This window comes from Opisthocomus hoazin, chromosome 5 (assembly GCF_030867145.1).
Source record: "Opisthocomus hoazin isolate bOpiHoa1 chromosome 5, bOpiHoa1.hap1, whole genome shotgun sequence".
Taxonomy (NCBI): Eukaryota; Metazoa; Chordata; class Aves; order Opisthocomiformes; family Opisthocomidae; genus Opisthocomus; species Opisthocomus hoazin.
The window spans coordinates 35,332,780-35,350,967 of NC_134418.1; the positions used below are offsets into that span (position 1 = coordinate 35,332,780).

Sequence of the window (18,188 nt, forward strand, 5' to 3'; positions counted from 1 at the left end):
GACTGCTGTGGGCTGCTGTCGATATTGCTGTGTTAGTCCTCGTACTCACTCAGGGCATGTGGCTGAAGAGGAGGCAAGATATCCCTCGCTATCCCACGAACTAAAGCAGCATGAGATACTTGTTCCGTTACGTTAACACTTACCAGTTTTGTCCTGATTCAGCTACTGCTCGACATTCCAGACTTAAGAGATTAATAGGCAAGCCAGAAATAACATTTCATCATTGTAATATATACGGTAGGTATGATTGTGCGTCTTTTTCCTACCTTCAGCAGTCAGGTAATGGGATTAGAACAGGAAGAGAGAAGTGACATGCATGATAGGTAAACAACAGTCATCAATCTCTTCCTGTGGCTGCATTAAAAAAAGTACAGTCACTGTAATAGGCTCTGGGATTCCCCATAATTGACTAGAACTTCAAATTTCCCTTTCTGAGTATAAGTGGTTAGTACTAGAAATTTTTAATCAGCGTAGTGGAAGAGGGAGAGGAATTATGTGATAGACCACTGCACCTCAGAATTTCTCTCTTAGAAAAAACAGATAAATGAAAGTGAAAATTTACTTGGCAAGCCATTTAACACTTCAAAATTATTTCTGTAAATTTAGTTTTCATAGTAAGCACAAGCTGTAAAGCACACAAAGTCCTTAATTTGCAAAACAGTTTTATTTCACACTTACACAAAGTTAATAGACCTTTTAAAACTAAGCTTACAGTGCTATAGGTTACATCTGCTGCCACTGAATGTTAGTAGGGGACTTCACAGGTCTCTTGAGTTCGCCAGGGTCCTACGCAATCCCTGTTCTCCCACAGGTTTAAGCCGACGTCTGTACAGGTTAGGGAGGGTCTGTCAGAGTTGTTTGGAGTACAGAACTTGGAGGACTGGGGCAGAATGTGCCAGGTCCACACCTGCACACTGAGAAGACGACACCTAAAGGAACACTTCTCCTTGCTGCTCCTGAAACTAATTCTCCCTGTGCTGGGCCCTTACAGCTCAGGAGAGCTGAAGCAGCTGTAGCAGGAACTAGCCCAGAAGCTGGCTCTTCCCTTCTTCTACAAACCTCGTTGGTGCTGTCAAGCAGCAGACGCTGTCTGAAGAAAAGAGGGATCTGAACAGATACTGGTGAAATACCGTTCTTGCCCTCCTCTTCCCATTGAACCTTTCTGACATTTTCCTACCTCCTTGCCACTGCCCTGTCAGCAGTAACAAACTCTTTTTCAGGCTCTTTATTAGAGACACACGCTTTAGGATTATACCATCTGCCTGCAGTTTTGAAGCTGATTGTCTAATCAGGATCCAAGGATAAACCCTACAGAACCCCATAATTGGATGCCATGTTGTGTGTCACTGCTCTGTCACCATGATACGGAAGGAAATGTGGCTCTCCACATTGACAGTATATGCAAGAAATATTCAAGAAAATTAGGGTACTCCTAAGAAAAACACCAAACCCAAACCTGCGATGTCTGAAATGAATTTGGATTGCACGAACCTAAATCTATTCAGTGTTCCACAGATGTTCAAGGTGAGGTGTTTTCTCCCTTCAGATGCAAGTCCTCCCTGCAACTTGACTGTAAACAGCCAAAGGCAAAATTTACCCTAGTGCGCCATAAAACTGAGTTTTTGAGATACCTAAAATCCTGGCACAACAGCAGCTCTGTAATGTCTTAGGAGTAAGAACAATGGCACAAGATGCTGACTGGTAACACAATAACTTGAATAATCCAAGCGGGTTGCATTCAAGTAAACTAGGTTTCAGATGGTCAGAAAAACAGAAGAACATCTACTGATGGCACACAGCTCCAACTGAAGAACCAAATCTGGTGATCTACATTTGCTTCCCATTAGGTCCAAAAACAACTTGCCACGGGAAAACAGTGTTTCATACAGAAATAAAGACAGACGTGCAGCTGGTTTTAGAGTCTCTCATGAAAATAAACAAAACGAGACAAATACCAAAAGATAACCTAAAAGCCTTAAAAGGAATGAAAACACTGTGCTTGTACCGTCATTCTGCAGCCTTAGCAAAGTCAAAAGTGGCATTTCCCAGCAGCAGTGGGAATCTTCACGTCTCAAGTGAAATGTCTTTTAGTTAAACAGTTGAAGCACAGTGTTCTTTATCCAAAATGGCAAACAATACAATTGTCGAGAGGGAGGGGAAGGTACCCTGCCTTTCAGGTTCAGCTCATCCTTCCTTGTCACTTCTGCAAGATCTCATTTTGACAGCTCTGGGTACTGAAGCCCCCCCCCTTCCCCAATTAAGCTGAAAAAGAAGAATGGAACAAAAATATGTCCTTTCAGACTTTCTTTATATGGCAGAAAATATGCAGGAGACACAAGCCCAGATTTTAAGTCTTTTCCAGGTTATCTTTTGGAGCAGCTGTACAGCAAGGCAACAAATATTAATATAAGCTAGTTTTCTTCATAATTCTCAGAAATTCTTGCTCACTTACTTCTCCATCTCCATCTCGATCAGCTTCATCAATCATTTCCTACAAAACACATTACATTTCATCAGGCACTGGACTCTAAACACAAGATCTTCCATTCATGAAAACAACAACAAATCAGAAGCACTTCATGTGAAAACTAACAATGCATTTGCTTGCTCTTCATATTTCTGACCTCTCAGCCCTTTTTGTCGAGGCGTAAATTTCCACCCAATCCTCAGGAGCTACAGGATTGGTCTGTGCCTGTTAGAAAAGCTCTGGCAAATCAGAATTTACCTGAAGTTCTTCATCTGTTAGATTTTCTCCCAGCTCCTTGGCAACCCTTTTCAAGTTTTTGAATGAAATTTTTCCTGTCCCATCATCATCAAATAGTCTGAATGCTTTCAAGATTTCTTCTTTTGAATCCTTTTCACTCTAAAACAAGAGTAAAACATACATTAATGAGAAAGCACTTGGCACCAAGATATTCCTTTTTGGTATTTTTTTATGCCGTCACAAGAATTTCTATTAAGAATTCCTACCATTTTTTGTGTCATCATAGCCAAAAAGTCTTCAAAGTCAATGGTGCCACTTCCTTCTTTGTCAATATCCGCTATCATTTTCTTAATTTCTTCCTTCTTTGGCTCAAAGCCTAAAGCACGCATCGCAACCTGCGCCAAAAAGCAATTCTGTTAGGAGGCCACTAGAACTATAGTGTCAGCAGCTGCACTACAGCTTGTTTAATCTCCTCGTCCAAAAGTTTAATAACAACTCACTGCAACTAAAGCATCTTGATATCCCTCACCAGCTTGTTTCATCTTTCCAAAAATATTAGCGTAGGTTTGATATTCTTAAGACGCAGACATATTTTCTCTTTAGATCCATGTGGATCATGGATACATTTCTGAAACTAAGCGAAACTTTTTTTCTGTCTGAATTAGGTAAAGGTTTGAATCTACATAGTTCCTAAAGCGACGGGGTTATGAAAATGGGACTTCGAGGGAGGTTGGAGACCAGGGATGTGATCTTGCTCCATCTGAAATTAAGGGCAGAATGCCCATTCATTTTGCTGGGTGCAGATTACAGGCAGTTAACTTCCACAAACCAGTACACAGAAGAAATCCATATGCGTAACTCTTGGCACTTCTACTAGGTCGTGGGGAGGGGGTGGGAACTGATGATACTCCGTAAGTGTCTCAGCAAAGCAAAGACCAACTGCTGTGCTAGCTGAGGAAAAGCAAAGCAAACCTTCTGAGCCTGACAGAGCACAAGCAAAGTACTGCTGTAAAAGCAGTTGTGTAGATTGTTGTACAAATACTTAATAATAACATCGTTCCAAACCAGCCCCTGGCATTTCACCAGCCTAGAACAATGATTTTGCTACTTGGGTGTTTATTAGTAACTTTGCAGTCCTTGTGTGCCAGACGATTACAGAATATTTAATTCAGAGACTGGAGTTTCAAGAACACATTAACTAGAGGAAGATCTGAACTGTGAACATTCATTCTTCCTATATGCTCTAGAGGAAATCAATAGTTAATATTAGGCAGAAATTTCCTCACTAAACACTCTTCTACTGGAAAGGGCCAATGCTCCAGAAACTCAACGTTTAACTGAAGTGTATTTTCTGACCAGTTTCTTGTGATGGGACTACTAAAAATGTTCCACTTTGTCTTTCAGAGGGGAACACTGTCTATTGCAAAGTATCTACTATTTAGAATTAATTTTGAAAAACATAGCATTAAATGGTTGATGCAGAAATGTTCCAGTCCATTTTAAGAACTGTTATTTTAACATGTATCATCTGTGTTCCAGGAATGTGCTCTCCTTAATCAAGCATAAGCACTTCCAAATAAATCCTGAGATAAGCCACAGGCCTAGGTAACTCATGCTTCTAGGTTACATATGCAGAAATTGAGGCAGAATGTGTGTATGTGAGAAATTGAGGTCAAGGGGCTAATCAAGATAAAAGGTTCACGCTTAAAAAAAGATCAGACACATAAAAACATAGGGAGAGAACTCAGAATAATCTTTCCCTTGTACTACTGTGTGTATACATGTGCGCACACACACACCCCCACGCTACCTGAATTGCTACTGAAATGCAAATCAGATCTCTGTTTTGTTCTGTTTTAAATTAAAAACCAGGTAATGTTTGGATTACTCATATGTAAATATGGTTGTATCTTTCCTGAACATGTGCAAAATCCATGTGTTTAGTTCTGATGAAGAAAAAATTTTATATTCTGACATTCGTCTCGAAACAACAGAAGTCCACTTTGCAGAAACAATGCTCTTAACCAGTCATGAAAAGCGAAATGTGTGCTCTGTGTATCTAAACAGAGGACCAGTTTAGTTCCTCTAATGCTCAGATATTCAAAGCCATCTGACCTATTATCCATGCATGAGAGAAGCTTCTGTGTACTCTGAAGTATTACGTACAGAGCTTTCTCAGGTTAACCATGTGCTACACCCCAAATTAAGTCATGACAGCAAGCCATTATTCTTGTTCGTACTCCAAAACTATTTTAAAATAGGGCCGAACAAACAGAAAAAGCAGCTACAATTTCGAGATCAAAGATATTTTCTTCCAAGAAAAAGAAGTTTGAAAACCTTCAGTTCTTTTATGTCGATGCTTCCAGATCCATCAGTATCAAACAAATCAAAAGCTTCTCTGATCTCCTGCTTTTGCTCTTCTGTAAGTTCAGGTTTCAAGCCACTTTTCTTCCGCTGGGCTGTACTTAAGCCAGGTTTTCTATAGTTGGATGCCTTCAGAAAGTGAAGGAGAGAGAAGGTAAGTAGCAGCCCACTCTGGGGAAAATTCAAAACACAACTAAATTGTAAGTAACAACAGTAAAGCTGTAGCAGAAGTGAGAGACATTCTTTGCTGCAAGTGGTAGACACTGGTCTCTGTGCTCATTTTCTTAGGGTATTCTAGAATGAAAACAAGGAGGAGACTTTGTTACTGGGGAATACGCATTTGGGCTTCACGTTTTCTCTCTTAAATAGAAAGAGCATCAATTAAGGGAGTAATGCCAGAAAAACAGGCGGGCAGTCTGAAAACTAACACTCCGCTGAGGTGCCTGAGAACCTCTGCACCTCTTGCCCGTCGCTTTGATGCGTCAGGAGTGGTTTCACCTGGAAAACGTGAGTAAATCATCCTCACACATAAAAAGCCTGGTTGTACAGGGTCTTGACTGTAAGTGGGAGTCAAATTCGGCCACTCCTCAAAGTCAGCACTGCAATGGGATGTCTGAGAGCATCTGTTGGAGCAGAGCTGAGAGGGAGCCGTGTAGCTGTAGCCTGCCTGTCCACCAGCCGGCTGCGGTGCCAGGTAACGACACGCTGCGGTAGCAATCGGATCAACACGAAATCCATCCCATAAGGAGCGCTGATCTGCCTGTGCTAAGCCGGTGCGTTATTATCCAGGTCACTTCCGAGACCTTCCCGGCGTCTGGGCGTGAGCCACCGCCGCACAGAGCGGCTGCCCACGGCCACCCGCCCACCGAGCGGAAGAGATGTTCTTCCTCAAGCACAGGCTCTCTTCTGAACCAGCAGCAAACAGATTTCAGTCCTTCAGACTCCGCACAGCTTCGTGGCAGGAAGGGCAGTTCCTCCCGCCCCGACCTCAGCCGGCTGGGCTTTACTCAAGTAAATAAAGCACCAAGGCAGGCGCTTGTTTCCTAGCTGCTGCTAAGCGACCTCCGCTCAGCTCTTACCCTTTGCTTGGCTGGAATCTCTCTTAAATACCCAGCGTCTAACACAGAAGATTCCATTCTGTTGTAGTGGGAAATGAAATTTTAATTTTTTAACGCGATTTGTCCCAAGCAGGTTGGGCTGCAAACCAGTTTGCCCGGCTTTTTTTGACTTTTCCCAGCTATTGACACAGCCATCAGGATTTTTACTCCTTGCATTCCGCTCCGGGAGAAACCCACGCCAGACCCTTTCCCGAGTATCAAGAAGAAACAGCGGACGCGAATACGCCGACGGCCCCGCGGAGCAGCGTGTGCGCTGCACCCCCCGCCCCCCTTCCATTTGGTTGCGCGGGGACGCCGAGCACCGGGGCCGGCCCCACAGCCCGCCGAGGCCGGGGATGGGCCCCGCGGCAGCCGAGGGCCGGCGGCAGGGCTGCGAGGGGAAAGGGGCCCCGCGGCGAGGGGAGGGACGCTCACCATCTGGCCGCGGAGGACACCACTCCGCCTCGGGTGGGCCCGCTCGGCCCCGCCGCTCCCAACGGCCCGGGCCCGCCTCACCGAGGCGGCTGCAGCGCCGCCGCGCGCAGTGGGCACGGGGCGCCCAATCAGCGAGCCGGGCGTAGCGGGGGCCCGCCCCCCTCCCTTGGCGCAGGCCAATGGCGCCCTGCGGGCTCGTGATGTCAGCGAGAGGGCGGGGACGGCCCCGCGCGCAAGCTGCTGGCGGTGTCCTGGCAACGGGGCTCGGGGCGCGCGGCGTGGTGGTTGGTGGCGCGCGGCGGGTCCGCCTCGCCTCAGCCCGGCCCGGCCGCGGGGAGCGGAGGGGGACGCAGCCGAACCGGTGAGAAACCAGCGCCTGCCCGGCGCCCCGCAGCCGGGGGGAAGCGCCGGGCCGCCGCCGCCGGGCCTGAGGAGGGCAGCCCCGGGGCGCCGGCCGAGCGGCCTCGGCTCCTGGCGGGGCGGCCGCCGCTTTCCCGCTTGCCGCTCTCCGCCTCCAGGCCGCGAGTGACGGCGGGCTGGTTCGCCACGGGTGGTGGTTTGGGGCCGGCTGCGCCAATCTAGGAAGGTCTTTCTCTCCCTGCGTGGGGAGCAGTAGCTCTTAGGTAGGCCAGGTAAGTCCTGACAGTTACCTGAACGCTCGGCGGTTTAGCGGCAAGCAGAGCGTTGTCTGCCTGTGTCTCATTCATTGCGCACCTGTGCTGGCGCAAGAGAATGTGTGCACACGCGTGCATATGAGACTTTTTTGCCAACATTTCACGTAAATATAATAATTTGGAAAACTGATTTAAGTTTTTGTTGTATTAATTTAGCCTTCATGGTTGATGTGCTGTAAGACAAAATGAGTAGTAAGTGTTCGGCATTCCTCTTGTATCTCAGAGGTCTTCGCTTGAGACCCCAAAAACCTCAGGTCAGGTTGTGTTTTGTTTGCAGAGGCAGGTGATGAGGCAGGCGGTGGCAGGTCAGCGTGCAGTTTAGCTCAGCAGAAGCCATCGGTTATTGGTGTCTCGCACATGGCTCCCCTTCATTGCCAGTTTGTTCTTTTGTTCTGCAGGATGTCGCCTCTTTGCTGACCTCACTGGGGTTTGACTCTGAAATGTAATTCCACTCCACGCTTTACCTTTTCCACCTTAGACTGGATGTAAAAGAGGTAAAAGGTCAGGGAATGGGGGGGGGGGTGTGTGTGAAAAGGTGAATTTTGGGTCTGCTGCGTTCCTACAGCAAAGCGCTGGAAAATGTAACCCCCTATCCCACCAGTCCTTCTGTAGTTGTCTCCCATCCAAACAGCAGCATGGCCTTCTGCCCAGAACTACATGCCAGGGACCTAGGTAGTGAGAGAGCATTAACTGGCCTTTCAGCGTAGCTAATTTATCCGTTTCCCAGATTTTATGAAAAGAACCACAAATTGGTGGTTCTTTCGATCAAAATAAGAGGAGGTTGAGAAGTGGCCATTACTAGTTGAGAACTGCTTGAATTCAGAAACAGTGATCTCAAAAAAAAAAAAAACAAACAAAACAAACAAACACAAAAACAACCAAAAAACAAAAAAAAACCAAAAAAACCCCCACCAAAACCAAACCACACAAACAAAACTGGGGGGCAACCCACTGTCCAAAAAACCCAGAAACCCTGCACACACAGAACAAACAAAAAAAACCCCAACAACACCCCACCCTCCACCCCCCCCAAACCAAAATTACTGTCTTAGTAGATCCTTAAGAGAAATCAGGTGGCATGAGTTTTGGGGGGAGTGGGGGAAACATGTTTCATATTGGATTCTGTGATCCAATGATTATTATTTAATCACTTCAATTTTTTTTGTTTATTTGTTTCAGAACAAGCTATCTGTGATATTAAGCTATGGATTCCAGTTAAGAAAAATGAGTCTCTTTTTTTATTATTATTATAATTGCTGGAGATACTGATAGGGAGGGATACATAGCATGCCAGACCATTATTGCAAGACATTGCCAAGAAAAATTTGCAGAGAACCCCCTGAGCAGGTTGGATGGAGGGTTTTAGATGCGCGTTCCCAGTGCAGTTTTAAAGTCAAAAGTACTTGCTTATCTGAAAGTCCTTTTCTTAGATTGTTGAACGGATAATTATAGACTAAAATAATTTCTTGGTTAATGATTCTTTTGGTACTTCAAGATGTATCTAGTAACTGAAGGGAAATTCTGTTGTCATTTTAGACTAGACTAGAACTTTAGGTCTGTCAGCGTATAAAGGTGATTTCTGACTGCCTACTCTGCTTTTTAAATTCACACTTTGTCTTCATTTGAGTTAAGATTCAGATGAACTTTAATAGAGTGGGGTGTAAAAAGAGGGGTTTGGATTTGGGATAGCTATGCAAAGGGACCTTTAGGGAGATGAAACAAATTATTTGAATCTGAGCGTAAAATGTATATGGTTAAGGCTTATTAATTCTTGGTGTGTATACTTTTTCATTTAAAAAGAAAATAAAAGGAAGATTTAGTTTAATCCTTGTGGTCTTCCACAGGAGTGTGGTGTGGAAAGGATTTCAAGGGAAGGAAGACTTATTTTTGGCGTGTTAAAACTGAGTAGTAGATCAAAACTTTGAAGTCTTGGCAGGTTGCGTTGTGAGGTATAAAGAAGTGACATTCCTTTTCATGCACATTTAATGAAGTATTGATGTGTGCTAAATGGAGTAAACAGAATTGGAATAAAGTTTGATTATGGTTTTCCAGATTTGAAGGTTAAAATCGGTGGCGTAACTATTTGGTACCAAGACGGATCTCTACAGAGCACTTTGGTTTTGCACATAGTTTTCCACTCTGCTCTAAGGAACTTTTGCTCTAAGTAAGGCAGGTAACTGAAATTGCAGCTAACCAGTCAGGAGAGAAATGGTAGTTCTATAGAATCTGTGCTTCATGTTTAAGAAACTACCAGAATTAACAGCATTGTAGTATCTGCCAGCAAGAAAAAATTCCATGGTAATTTAGCAATGCACCATTTCAGCAACTATGTGCATCAATATCTCATCATAACTGCACAGGATGAAGAACTGTTTTGTACAGACAGCCTCACAGGAGAGCTGTGTTCGATGTTAGGCTGTTAATTTTTTGGTGATACATGCTCTGGAGTGCTGTGCAGATGGGGCAGTAAGTTTGTGTTCTGTTCACAGATGTTGTCTGCTGCCCATGGCCTTCAGGGATGTGAATGCAAGAAGACATATTGGACTTCAGCAACTGTCATCCTTAGCGTTAGCTGGAAGAACATTGTTGGGACCGATAAAATCATATAAATTCATCGTGGATGAAAGCACCAATGAAAGCACATTGATTTGTTCTGCTGTTAGACTGATTGAAAGTTTGGACTTAACTAGTGCTGCTGGACAGCTGCTTAATGAAACCATTCAGGCACAAAACAAGGAGTTTAGGACTGGGATGAGTACCCTGTTGTTTCTCATTGGTGCGTGGAGCAATGCCGTACTGGAGTGCCTCCAGCAGAATGTTCCTGTTTCAGCAATAGTGTCTGTGATGTCTGAGGGCTTGAACTCTTGCTGTGAGAGAGTCCAGTGTCTTCAAATATCAATACATGATGTAAATAAAGAGTTGTGTTCTAGCAGTGTTAGGCCAAATGCTTTTAAAAGCAAAACTTGCCAAACTGGATACGACAGTCTTTTAAATCCTCACATTTTGCTGTATTGTCAGAAAGATATTTCTGCACCAGAAGAAGTAATTCCAAGAAATTCTTGTTCCCGTCAAGAAGATGATTGTAATTTTAACAAGTGCCTGGTTTCACCTTTGGCCGGCTTTGGTTCAATAGCTTCTCTTGTTAAGCCAGCGGGTGACGAAAGTACATCTGTGATTTCTGGAAGTGGTATTATTGCATCCAGCTGTAACAAACAAAAGTTAACCCATAGCAGATACTTCAGCACTCTTGTAGGAAAAAGCCGTTTTTCAAGCCAGCAAGGTAATTTTCAGGGATACCTTTCAGAACATTCAGCAGATCTATGTGAATGTTATGGTTTAGGACACCTGGCAGTGGCTCTGAGCCATGGAAATCAGACTGGCATGAAACTGCTACAAAACATTGTTGCGTATCAACAAGAGAGAGCAGAATGCAGTGGTTCTTCCCAGTTTAATATTGCAGAGATTGTGACATGCTGTTTACTGGGCCTACCTGAAAGCTATTCTTGTGTCTGTCCAGGCTTTGTCACGTTAGTATCACCAGAACAAGCCACAGTTATCAAATACTCTGAAGACAAACCCCTTCGGATTCTGCTAATGGATGGTGACCTCACTGAACAATATCGTCACTTAGGTTTCAACAGACCATGTAATGTAAGGACCATACTGGAGCATCCTAGCCTGCAGGAAGGCAGAGCAGGAGACTCGTGGCTGAGCAGTATGTTAGATATTCTGATAAACTTTGAAGTAAACTTGGTTTTGGTCAAAGGAAATGTGTGTGAAAGCTTAATGGAAAGATGCATAGCAAACAGGATATTGGTCATTGGTTCTGTGACTTGGGATGTGTTGTGTGCCTTCGGGAAGGTCACTAGCACCCAGCCAGTGACATACCTCACCCAGCTGAATGCTGCTTGTGTGGGGAGCGGGGCCCAGGTGGAGCTCTGGAAGGCCTGTGATGGGCGTGCAATGGATCTGGGAGAGCTTGTGCCAGTCAGGATAAAAGTGCAAGGAATTCCCCTGCTCACAGCCGTGCTTACCACTATTGTAGCTTCAAAGATGCAGCTCATTGAAGACCAGTTCTGGACTTTAGTGTATCGATTCCATCACGCTTTAAAGGACGAGAAGGTTTTTCTTGGTGGTGGTGCAGTGGAACTCTTGTGCCTTAGTCACATTCAGATGCTTGCAGAACGGCCTTTACAGCCATCAAATAAAAATACTGTGAAAGAGTTTCACAGTGCTTGGCTGGTAGCATCTGCGACAGAGTGTGAATTGGTTGTGCTCCAAGCGTTAGCAAGCGGCTGGAAGCAGTATCTTTCAGTGGTTATGTGTAACACTGCAAAAGCTGCATCGGAGTTGGAAGCATGTGCCTCAGTTGATCATCACCTCAAAAAAGCAGCGGACTGTGGCTCTGCTTCAGCATACATACTGAAGGAGTTCAGAAGAGGTGATCTGCTCAGGGGTGGTTCTGGTCCCTTCGCTGACCATGGAGAGGGTTTCAAGGTTTATGATAATGTTAAGGCCAAGACAGAGGCATGGCGGAGAGCTCTAGACTTGGTGCTGCTAGTGCTTCAAACAGATGCTGAAATCATCACAGGTCCCAAAAGGAATCAGCTATTGAGCTCACATGTGTCAAGTGAATTTATGTTTTTATAGGACTTGCAGGCTTTATTTACGAGTGCATGAGTCATTGGAAGACCTCCATGTGCAACCTACATTTCTTCGTAGTTTATAAAGCAAACATTTAGATGTGATTATGACTTTAGAGTGTAACAGCAGAAATCAGAATGTGAGACAGTCGCAAGATAGATATAATTTCCCATTTCTAGAAATGGGAGTTAACAAAAATCGCTTGTCGACTTGCCTCTAGCCCCAACCGTGCAGCTCTAACTAATGATACTGTCTGTATGGATAGATTAATCCAGTCAAACTGACTTCTCGAATCTTATTTAGCAGAGCAGATGTGCAGTTCTTTTTTTCATTATAATGAGGAGCACTAGGCAGGTGGGTACATGTTGAGTCTAATTGGAGAAAAATTTGATACCTTGGATATTCTTATATTCTGAACATGCGCTGTCTGTATAAGGTGTTTGGACTTGTGTTCTGTAAATTATTCTTGTTTTATGTCTTTCAATGTCTCCTAAAGAAGAGTCGGGATTTCTTACATAGCATTGGCATACTTGTGTTAAAGAATGTATATAATGTAATTAATTTTTTATTAGTATCTTGCTCTTAATTTCTGTACGTTTCAAATGTAAGAGTTACCTTGCAATAATTTTATGAGCATTACATTTTACGCTAAGAGATTGTATTAGTACGTTCTACTTTTGCATATTTATATTGACCATATATATCTCCTATTTTCAAGTATATACCCTTTGGAATGTCTCTTGTTTTGACATAAATGCAGGATGAATCCTCCCTTTTGGTATTACAGAGTGGATGTATCTCTACACAGAGTTTTCTTTTACATCGTGAGTTGGATTTTTAGAGTGTTTCCTTTGGGCCCGTTCAGTTATCCTTGCAGAGAGGAAGATGATGTATGATTTAGCTGTTGGCTAAAAACTGAAAACGAATCAATCATGATGATTAAAGCAAGGCATTTTGGCTGTGTTTCAGCACTTAAAATTTGAAAGCAGAGCCACGGAGAGCTGGCACTTTGTTGCAAGACAGAGGTGTGTAACTATGGAGATATTTTTTCTGAAGCTGGAATTCTGAATCACACTTAAAGTGAAATGTCTTGCCAGTCCAGTGAAAACAGAGTGGAAAAAGAATGGAAATGGTGACACTAAAGCAGATTCTTGCTTTTAGGAACTTTCTCATTAAAATGCTAATGGCTGGCAGTTTGGGGTTAAACTCCTTGTGATTGCTGGTGCTGGTGGCAGACAGTCCTTCTGTGGTGAAAGCTAAGAATTGGGGTGGGCTAAAGAGTGTGTTCCGAGTTGTCGTTCAGTGGAAAGGCAGGCAAAAAACGAGTGATTATTTTACTGTTAGAGCCTTCGCTGCTACTTATTTACTATTTCGAACGGATGTTTTTTCTTCTGGACTTCCTTTCCGTGTGGTATCTTCCCACTGCAGAAGACACCTCAGAGAAGAGCTGTCAGCTGCCTCAAACCCTCATGACTGCTGCCAGTCCCCCAGTTGACTTGTACTGAGCCTTAACACAGTTCCCTGCCTCTACTCCCTGTTGGAGTTGCTCCTTCCTCCTGGGAACCCCTTGACCTGTGCATTTCACCGTGCCTAATTCCAGAGGGCTTGAGTTAATGAAAAGCAAAGTTCCTAAAATGCCTCCGCCATGGTGCCAACGCTTCAACATTATGTCCAATCTTCAAAAAGGGCAAGAAGGAGGACCAGGGAACTACAGGCCGGTCAGCCTCACCTCCATCCCGGGAAAGGTGATGGAGCAGCTTATCCTGGAGGCCATCATCAAACAAGTGGAAGAAAAGAAGGTAATCAGGAGTAGTCAGCACGGATTCACCAAGGGGAAATCATGCCTGACCAATCTAATAGCTTTCTACGATGACATGACTGGCTGGGTAGACGAAGGGAGAGCCGTAGATGTTGTCTACCTCGACTTCAGCAAGGCTTTCGACACAGTCTCCCATGATGTCCTCCTAGGGAAGCTGAGGAAGTGTGGGCTGGATGAGTGGTCGGTGAAGTGGATAGAGAACTGGCTGAATGGCAGAACTCAGAGGGTTGTCATCAGCGGCGCTGAGTCTAGTTGGAGGCTGGTAACAAGTGGTGTCCCCCAGGGGTCAGTACTGGGCCCAGTCTTGTTTAATTTCTTCATCAACAACCTGGATGAAGAGTTAGAATGTACCCTCAGCAAGTTTGCTGACGACACCAAACTGGGAGGTGTGGTAGATACACCAGAAGGCTGTGCTGCCATTCAGCGTGACCTGGACAGGCTGGAAAGCTGGGCAGAGAGGAACCTGATGGGGTTCAACAAGGGCAAATGCAGGGTCCTGCACCTGGGGAGGAACAACCCCATGCATCAGTACAGGCTTGGGGTGGACCTGCTGGAGAGCAGCTCTGCGCAGAGGGACCTGGGCGTCCTGGTGGACGACAGGTTAACCATGATCCAGCAGTGTGCCCTGGCTGCCAAGAAAGCCAATGGAATCCTGGGGTGCATCAAGAAGAGTGTGACCAGCAGGACGAGGGAGGTTCTCCTTCCCCTCTACACTGCCCTGGTGAGGCCTCATCTAGAGTACTGTGTCCAGTTCTGGGCTCCCCACTTCAAGAAATATGAAGAGCTACTGGAGAGAGTCCAGCGGAGGGCTAGAAGGATGATGAGGGGACTGGAACATCTCCCCTACAAGGGGAGGCTGAGGGAGCTGGGCTTGTTCAGCCTGAAGAAGAGAAGGCAGCGAGGGGACCTAATAAATGCTTATAAATATCTGAAGGGTGGGTGTCAGGAGGATGGGGCCAAGCTCTTTTCAGTGGTGCCCAGTGACAGGACAAGGGGCAATGGGCACAAACTGAGGCACAGGAAGTTCCATCTGAACATGAGGAAGAACTTCTTCCCTCTGAGGGTGACGGAGCACTGGAACAGGCTGCCCAGGGAGGTTGTGGAGTCTCCTTCTCTGGAGATATTCAAGATTCTGTAGTTGTCAGCAGATATTTGAGAGTATCTGGTTTCTACCTCCCTAATGTTCTCCAGATTTTTTTGGTTCCTTTGATGTCTTCATCCCCATAACGCATAACTCCATAGCCTACACCACATTCTGCTAAAAATAGCCCTGTTTCAGACTTGGTTACAGCTTATGGGTCTCCATAGCTGGGAGTTCGCTGGAGGGGTTGGGTAGGCTACTGAGTTTCTAAATTAACCTTAAGCATGAGATAAAATTGGGATCCTTAGAAACAGCTTTTGAGTGTTGTACTGACCAGAAGCCCTAACTTCATTTTTGTGAAGAAAGGAATCCATGTAAATGCATTTCATCCTGGAGCTTTCTTCTATGCTAATATATGTCATATCAAATCATAGACTCAGATCTTTCATAGAGCTGTTTACGCTAGGAGAATAATCAATGTATTCAGTATATAAGGAAAAGACAGACACAGATAAAGAAATTCATCCTCAGATATGTTTAGATCAATATAGGTATATATGTGTGTATTAAAGTAGTGTTATACAGTATATTTTCAAAGGTTTCATTCAGTTCTCATTGCTGAATTGCGTATTTTTGTATTTGTATTCTGCTTGCATGTAACTGGAAGGCTCTTAAGGAGTTTAAGGAAGCATATTAATAGCAGTTGCCTTTCAGAAATATGAGAGAAAAACTCTTCTGTGTGTAGAAAGCTATGCTCATGGTATTTAGCCATCTCTGACCTGAAACTGTAAATATTTTGGTTTTCGAACAAACTGGAGAATTCAGTGGATTTTGGCAAAATCTCATCAGTACTATAGGGGTTTAGAATTTTTATTTGAAACCATAGTTCCTACCAGCATAGGGTTCTAGTCATATTAAAGTTTTGATCATCCTGCAATTATATTTTCATTAGTAATCAGTTGGCAATTGATGTTTAATGGCTTGGCCACAGTCTTGGTCCACTAAGACATGTGAGAGAAAGAATTTGGTGGATCAAGAGGCAAAAGGAGCTAGTGGCTTCTAGGTGAGAAGGAAATGGAAACACAGCATAGAAGTAAATATAAACAAACTCTGCTGCTCTGCAAGTGTTTGCAGCTCATGTTTGGCTTTATACTGTTTTTCTTGAACCTCCTGTACTGAGCATTGCATAATCCCTGTTCCCAAGAAAAGATCCAGTTGCACTTTATTTGAATGTTAGAGTTAAGTGGATTATGGAAAAACTGCATACATGAATTGTATTGAGGTGGTCCAAACATCTATTTATAGGGCTCTTAGACACTGAGAGCTGACGCACCGAGTGCTGAGAAAATCCAAACTGATGTAGTTTTTCCAATCAGGCTTTTAAAAAGCACATTATGATATATTTAAATGTTGTGATGCAGATGTTTTCTAAAAAGCTGTCAGACATCATATTTTCATTATTTAACACTTGCTTTTTTATAGGCCAATGAAATGGAAAATTTTATAAACTAGCTAGATATTATATCCTGGATTACTTAAAATTGTTTCTTTAATATGCATAGAAGATGAACATGCATGTTGTCCTCAAGGCATCCTTTCTTCTGCAATATGAAATACAATATACACGTGGGGCTTCCTCAGCTTCAAATCTCTCAAACCTCTTTACAACATAGAATGAGGTCATGTGTGTGTCTGCCATGGCTCTCGGCACAGGGAGTGATTCCAACGACTGCCGCAGGCAATATCAGCTTCTCCCGGGCAGAAGCTCCTCCTAGGGTACACAAAGGCTGTTTGTGTAGAGTATGATGTGATGGAAGAGCTAAATGTTTGCATTTGACATACCTGGGATATTTGGAAATGGCAGAGATTTTAGGGAAGGAGTTATCCCAAGGAATAGGCAGAGTCTCACTCCCTGCTGAAACCCCATCCTAGTCAGGTACCTCGTTTCTGCCTTGCATCCCAGTATCATCATTCCCTGCTCACTCTTCCCTCTGTTTAGGGCTGATGCTGTTTTATTTAATGTTTGTAAGGCCAACTTTTTAGGCCTCTCTGCTCCTTCATGACTTCCTGAAATGCAGTAGAGGTCTTAATCATAGCAACAAGACCTTTGTCCCAAGGTAGGCTAGCCTAGAGAGCACAGCCTGCTTGTAAATTCTGGTCCCATAAGGACTGACAGCCTGATGATCAATGGTTGTCAAGAGGCTTCTGATAGTTTGTCTGCTACCAGGCATGCTGAAAAAAAACAGAGCTAGGAAATGTAGGAGGCAATGGTCCCCGTGTGGACCAAGAAATGACTGTGGGAGAGTGGAGGCTGGGGAGGTGAAGGTAGCTATGAAGCAGGAAGGGCTGAAGGAGAAAACCTGAGCTCACAAGAGAGCTGGGAGAGTCGAGACAGTTTATTTGTAGTGTCCCCCTTTTGATATCCCAGGCCACGGCTGCTGAGGCTGGGAGGACATTTCCCTTTCTTAGGGGAGGGAGATGTAGAGGGGATTCTAACCTAGGAGAAAAATTACGGAGTAACAAGAGATTTTCAACTCTGCTCACGAGGACGAAGTGGCTGGTAGACCTGAGTTAGCCCCTCAGCTGAAGGAGGACTGATGCAGAAGGTGCATCTCTGCCCCGAGGGGTGAGGTGTCCTCTCAGCAGAGACAGGAGCAGGCTACAATGCAGCTGACAATGTAGATGCCGTCTGCTAGGTGAGGGAAATAAAGCCCTGACCTTTACAGAAGTGTGCCCATGCCAAATCTGAGTTAACTCATGGTTCAACTGTTTGTCACCCTCACTCTGTTGCTTCCTATATATACCTTTATTTTCTAATAAAACAGAACCAAATTTTATTTGTGTGTATCGTTTGATATAACCACAGGTATTCTAGAGGTAGGAATGTGCTACAGAGCACTAGCTAGCGAGACACTGGTGAGGTGTGCTTTAGCTGTGCTGTTGAAGAAGTTGCTTTCCTAGCTGTATTCCTCTAGAGCTTATGGTGCAGGTAGCACATCAGGGGTTGCTGGAAGGAGGTTTGTTGTGTGTGTTGCAAAGCCCGGTTTTCTGGATTTAGGGTACATGCTGCCTGCCTCCCCTGTGCAGTGGGAAATCTGTCCGCTTTCCTTGCATTCCATTTCAGTCTTTGAGGAAAAACTTCATTGTCCCAGCACAAAGATGTTAGCTTAAATCCCAAAGGCAGAAAGAAGTCTTGATTGCAGAGTTTTCCCCAAGGCTTATGTCTACTGTGAAGTGACCCATTAGCATTGGCAGAAGATTTATTAATTCCTTTGCCTTGCTACAGCAGAGTGAGTAAAGAAAAGGAAGAGCAAATCAAAGAGAACTGGGACTTGCTGTGTGTCTGATGAGACGGAGCCATAGCAGAACT

General features: G+C 44.4%; 2 protein-coding genes across 2 annotated transcripts; one reads left to right on the forward strand and one right to left on the reverse strand.

The window, feature by feature from the left end:
• Positions 1–645: 645 nt before the first annotated feature.
• Positions 646–6,714, reverse strand: LOC104331445 (uncharacterized). Its single transcript, XM_075420940.1, has 5 exons — positions 6,601–6,714; positions 5,042–5,197; positions 2,971–3,099; positions 2,726–2,863; positions 646–2,491 (listed from the first exon to the last, which is right to left on the reverse strand). The coding sequence occupies exons 1-5, from the start codon at positions 6,601–6,603 to the stop codon at positions 2,402–2,404; spliced, it is 516 nt and encodes a 171-aa protein (XP_075277055.1). The 5' UTR covers positions 6,604–6,714; the 3' UTR covers positions 646–2,401.
• Positions 6,715–6,883: 169 nt separating this feature from the next.
• Positions 6,884–13,809, forward strand: BBS12 (Bardet-Biedl syndrome 12). Its single transcript, XM_075422197.1, has 3 exons — positions 6,884–6,961; positions 7,673–7,768; positions 9,764–13,809. Exon 3 carries the CDS (start codon positions 9,780–9,782, stop codon positions 11,922–11,924), a length of 2,145 nt encoding a protein of 714 aa, XP_075278312.1. The 5' UTR covers positions 6,884–6,961; positions 7,673–7,768; positions 9,764–9,779; the 3' UTR covers positions 11,925–13,809.
• The last annotated feature ends 4,379 nt before the right edge of the window (positions 13,810–18,188 follow it).

Bases quoted from the DNA above. Each gene is read 5' to 3' on its own strand.
- LOC104331445 (XM_075420940.1), bottom strand. The intron at 2,864-2,970 runs GTAGGAATTCTT...CTCTTGTTTTAG, and splicing joins CTATGATGACACAAAAAATG to AGTGAAAAGGATTCAAAAGA. The intron at 2,492-2,725 runs GTAAATTCTGAT...TGTGTTTTGTAG, and splicing joins TAACAGATGAAGAACTTCAG to GAAATGATTGATGAAGCTGA.
- BBS12 (XM_075422197.1), top strand. From the start codon at position 9,780: ATGGCCTTCAGGGATGTGAATGCAAGAAGACATATTGGACTTCAGCAA.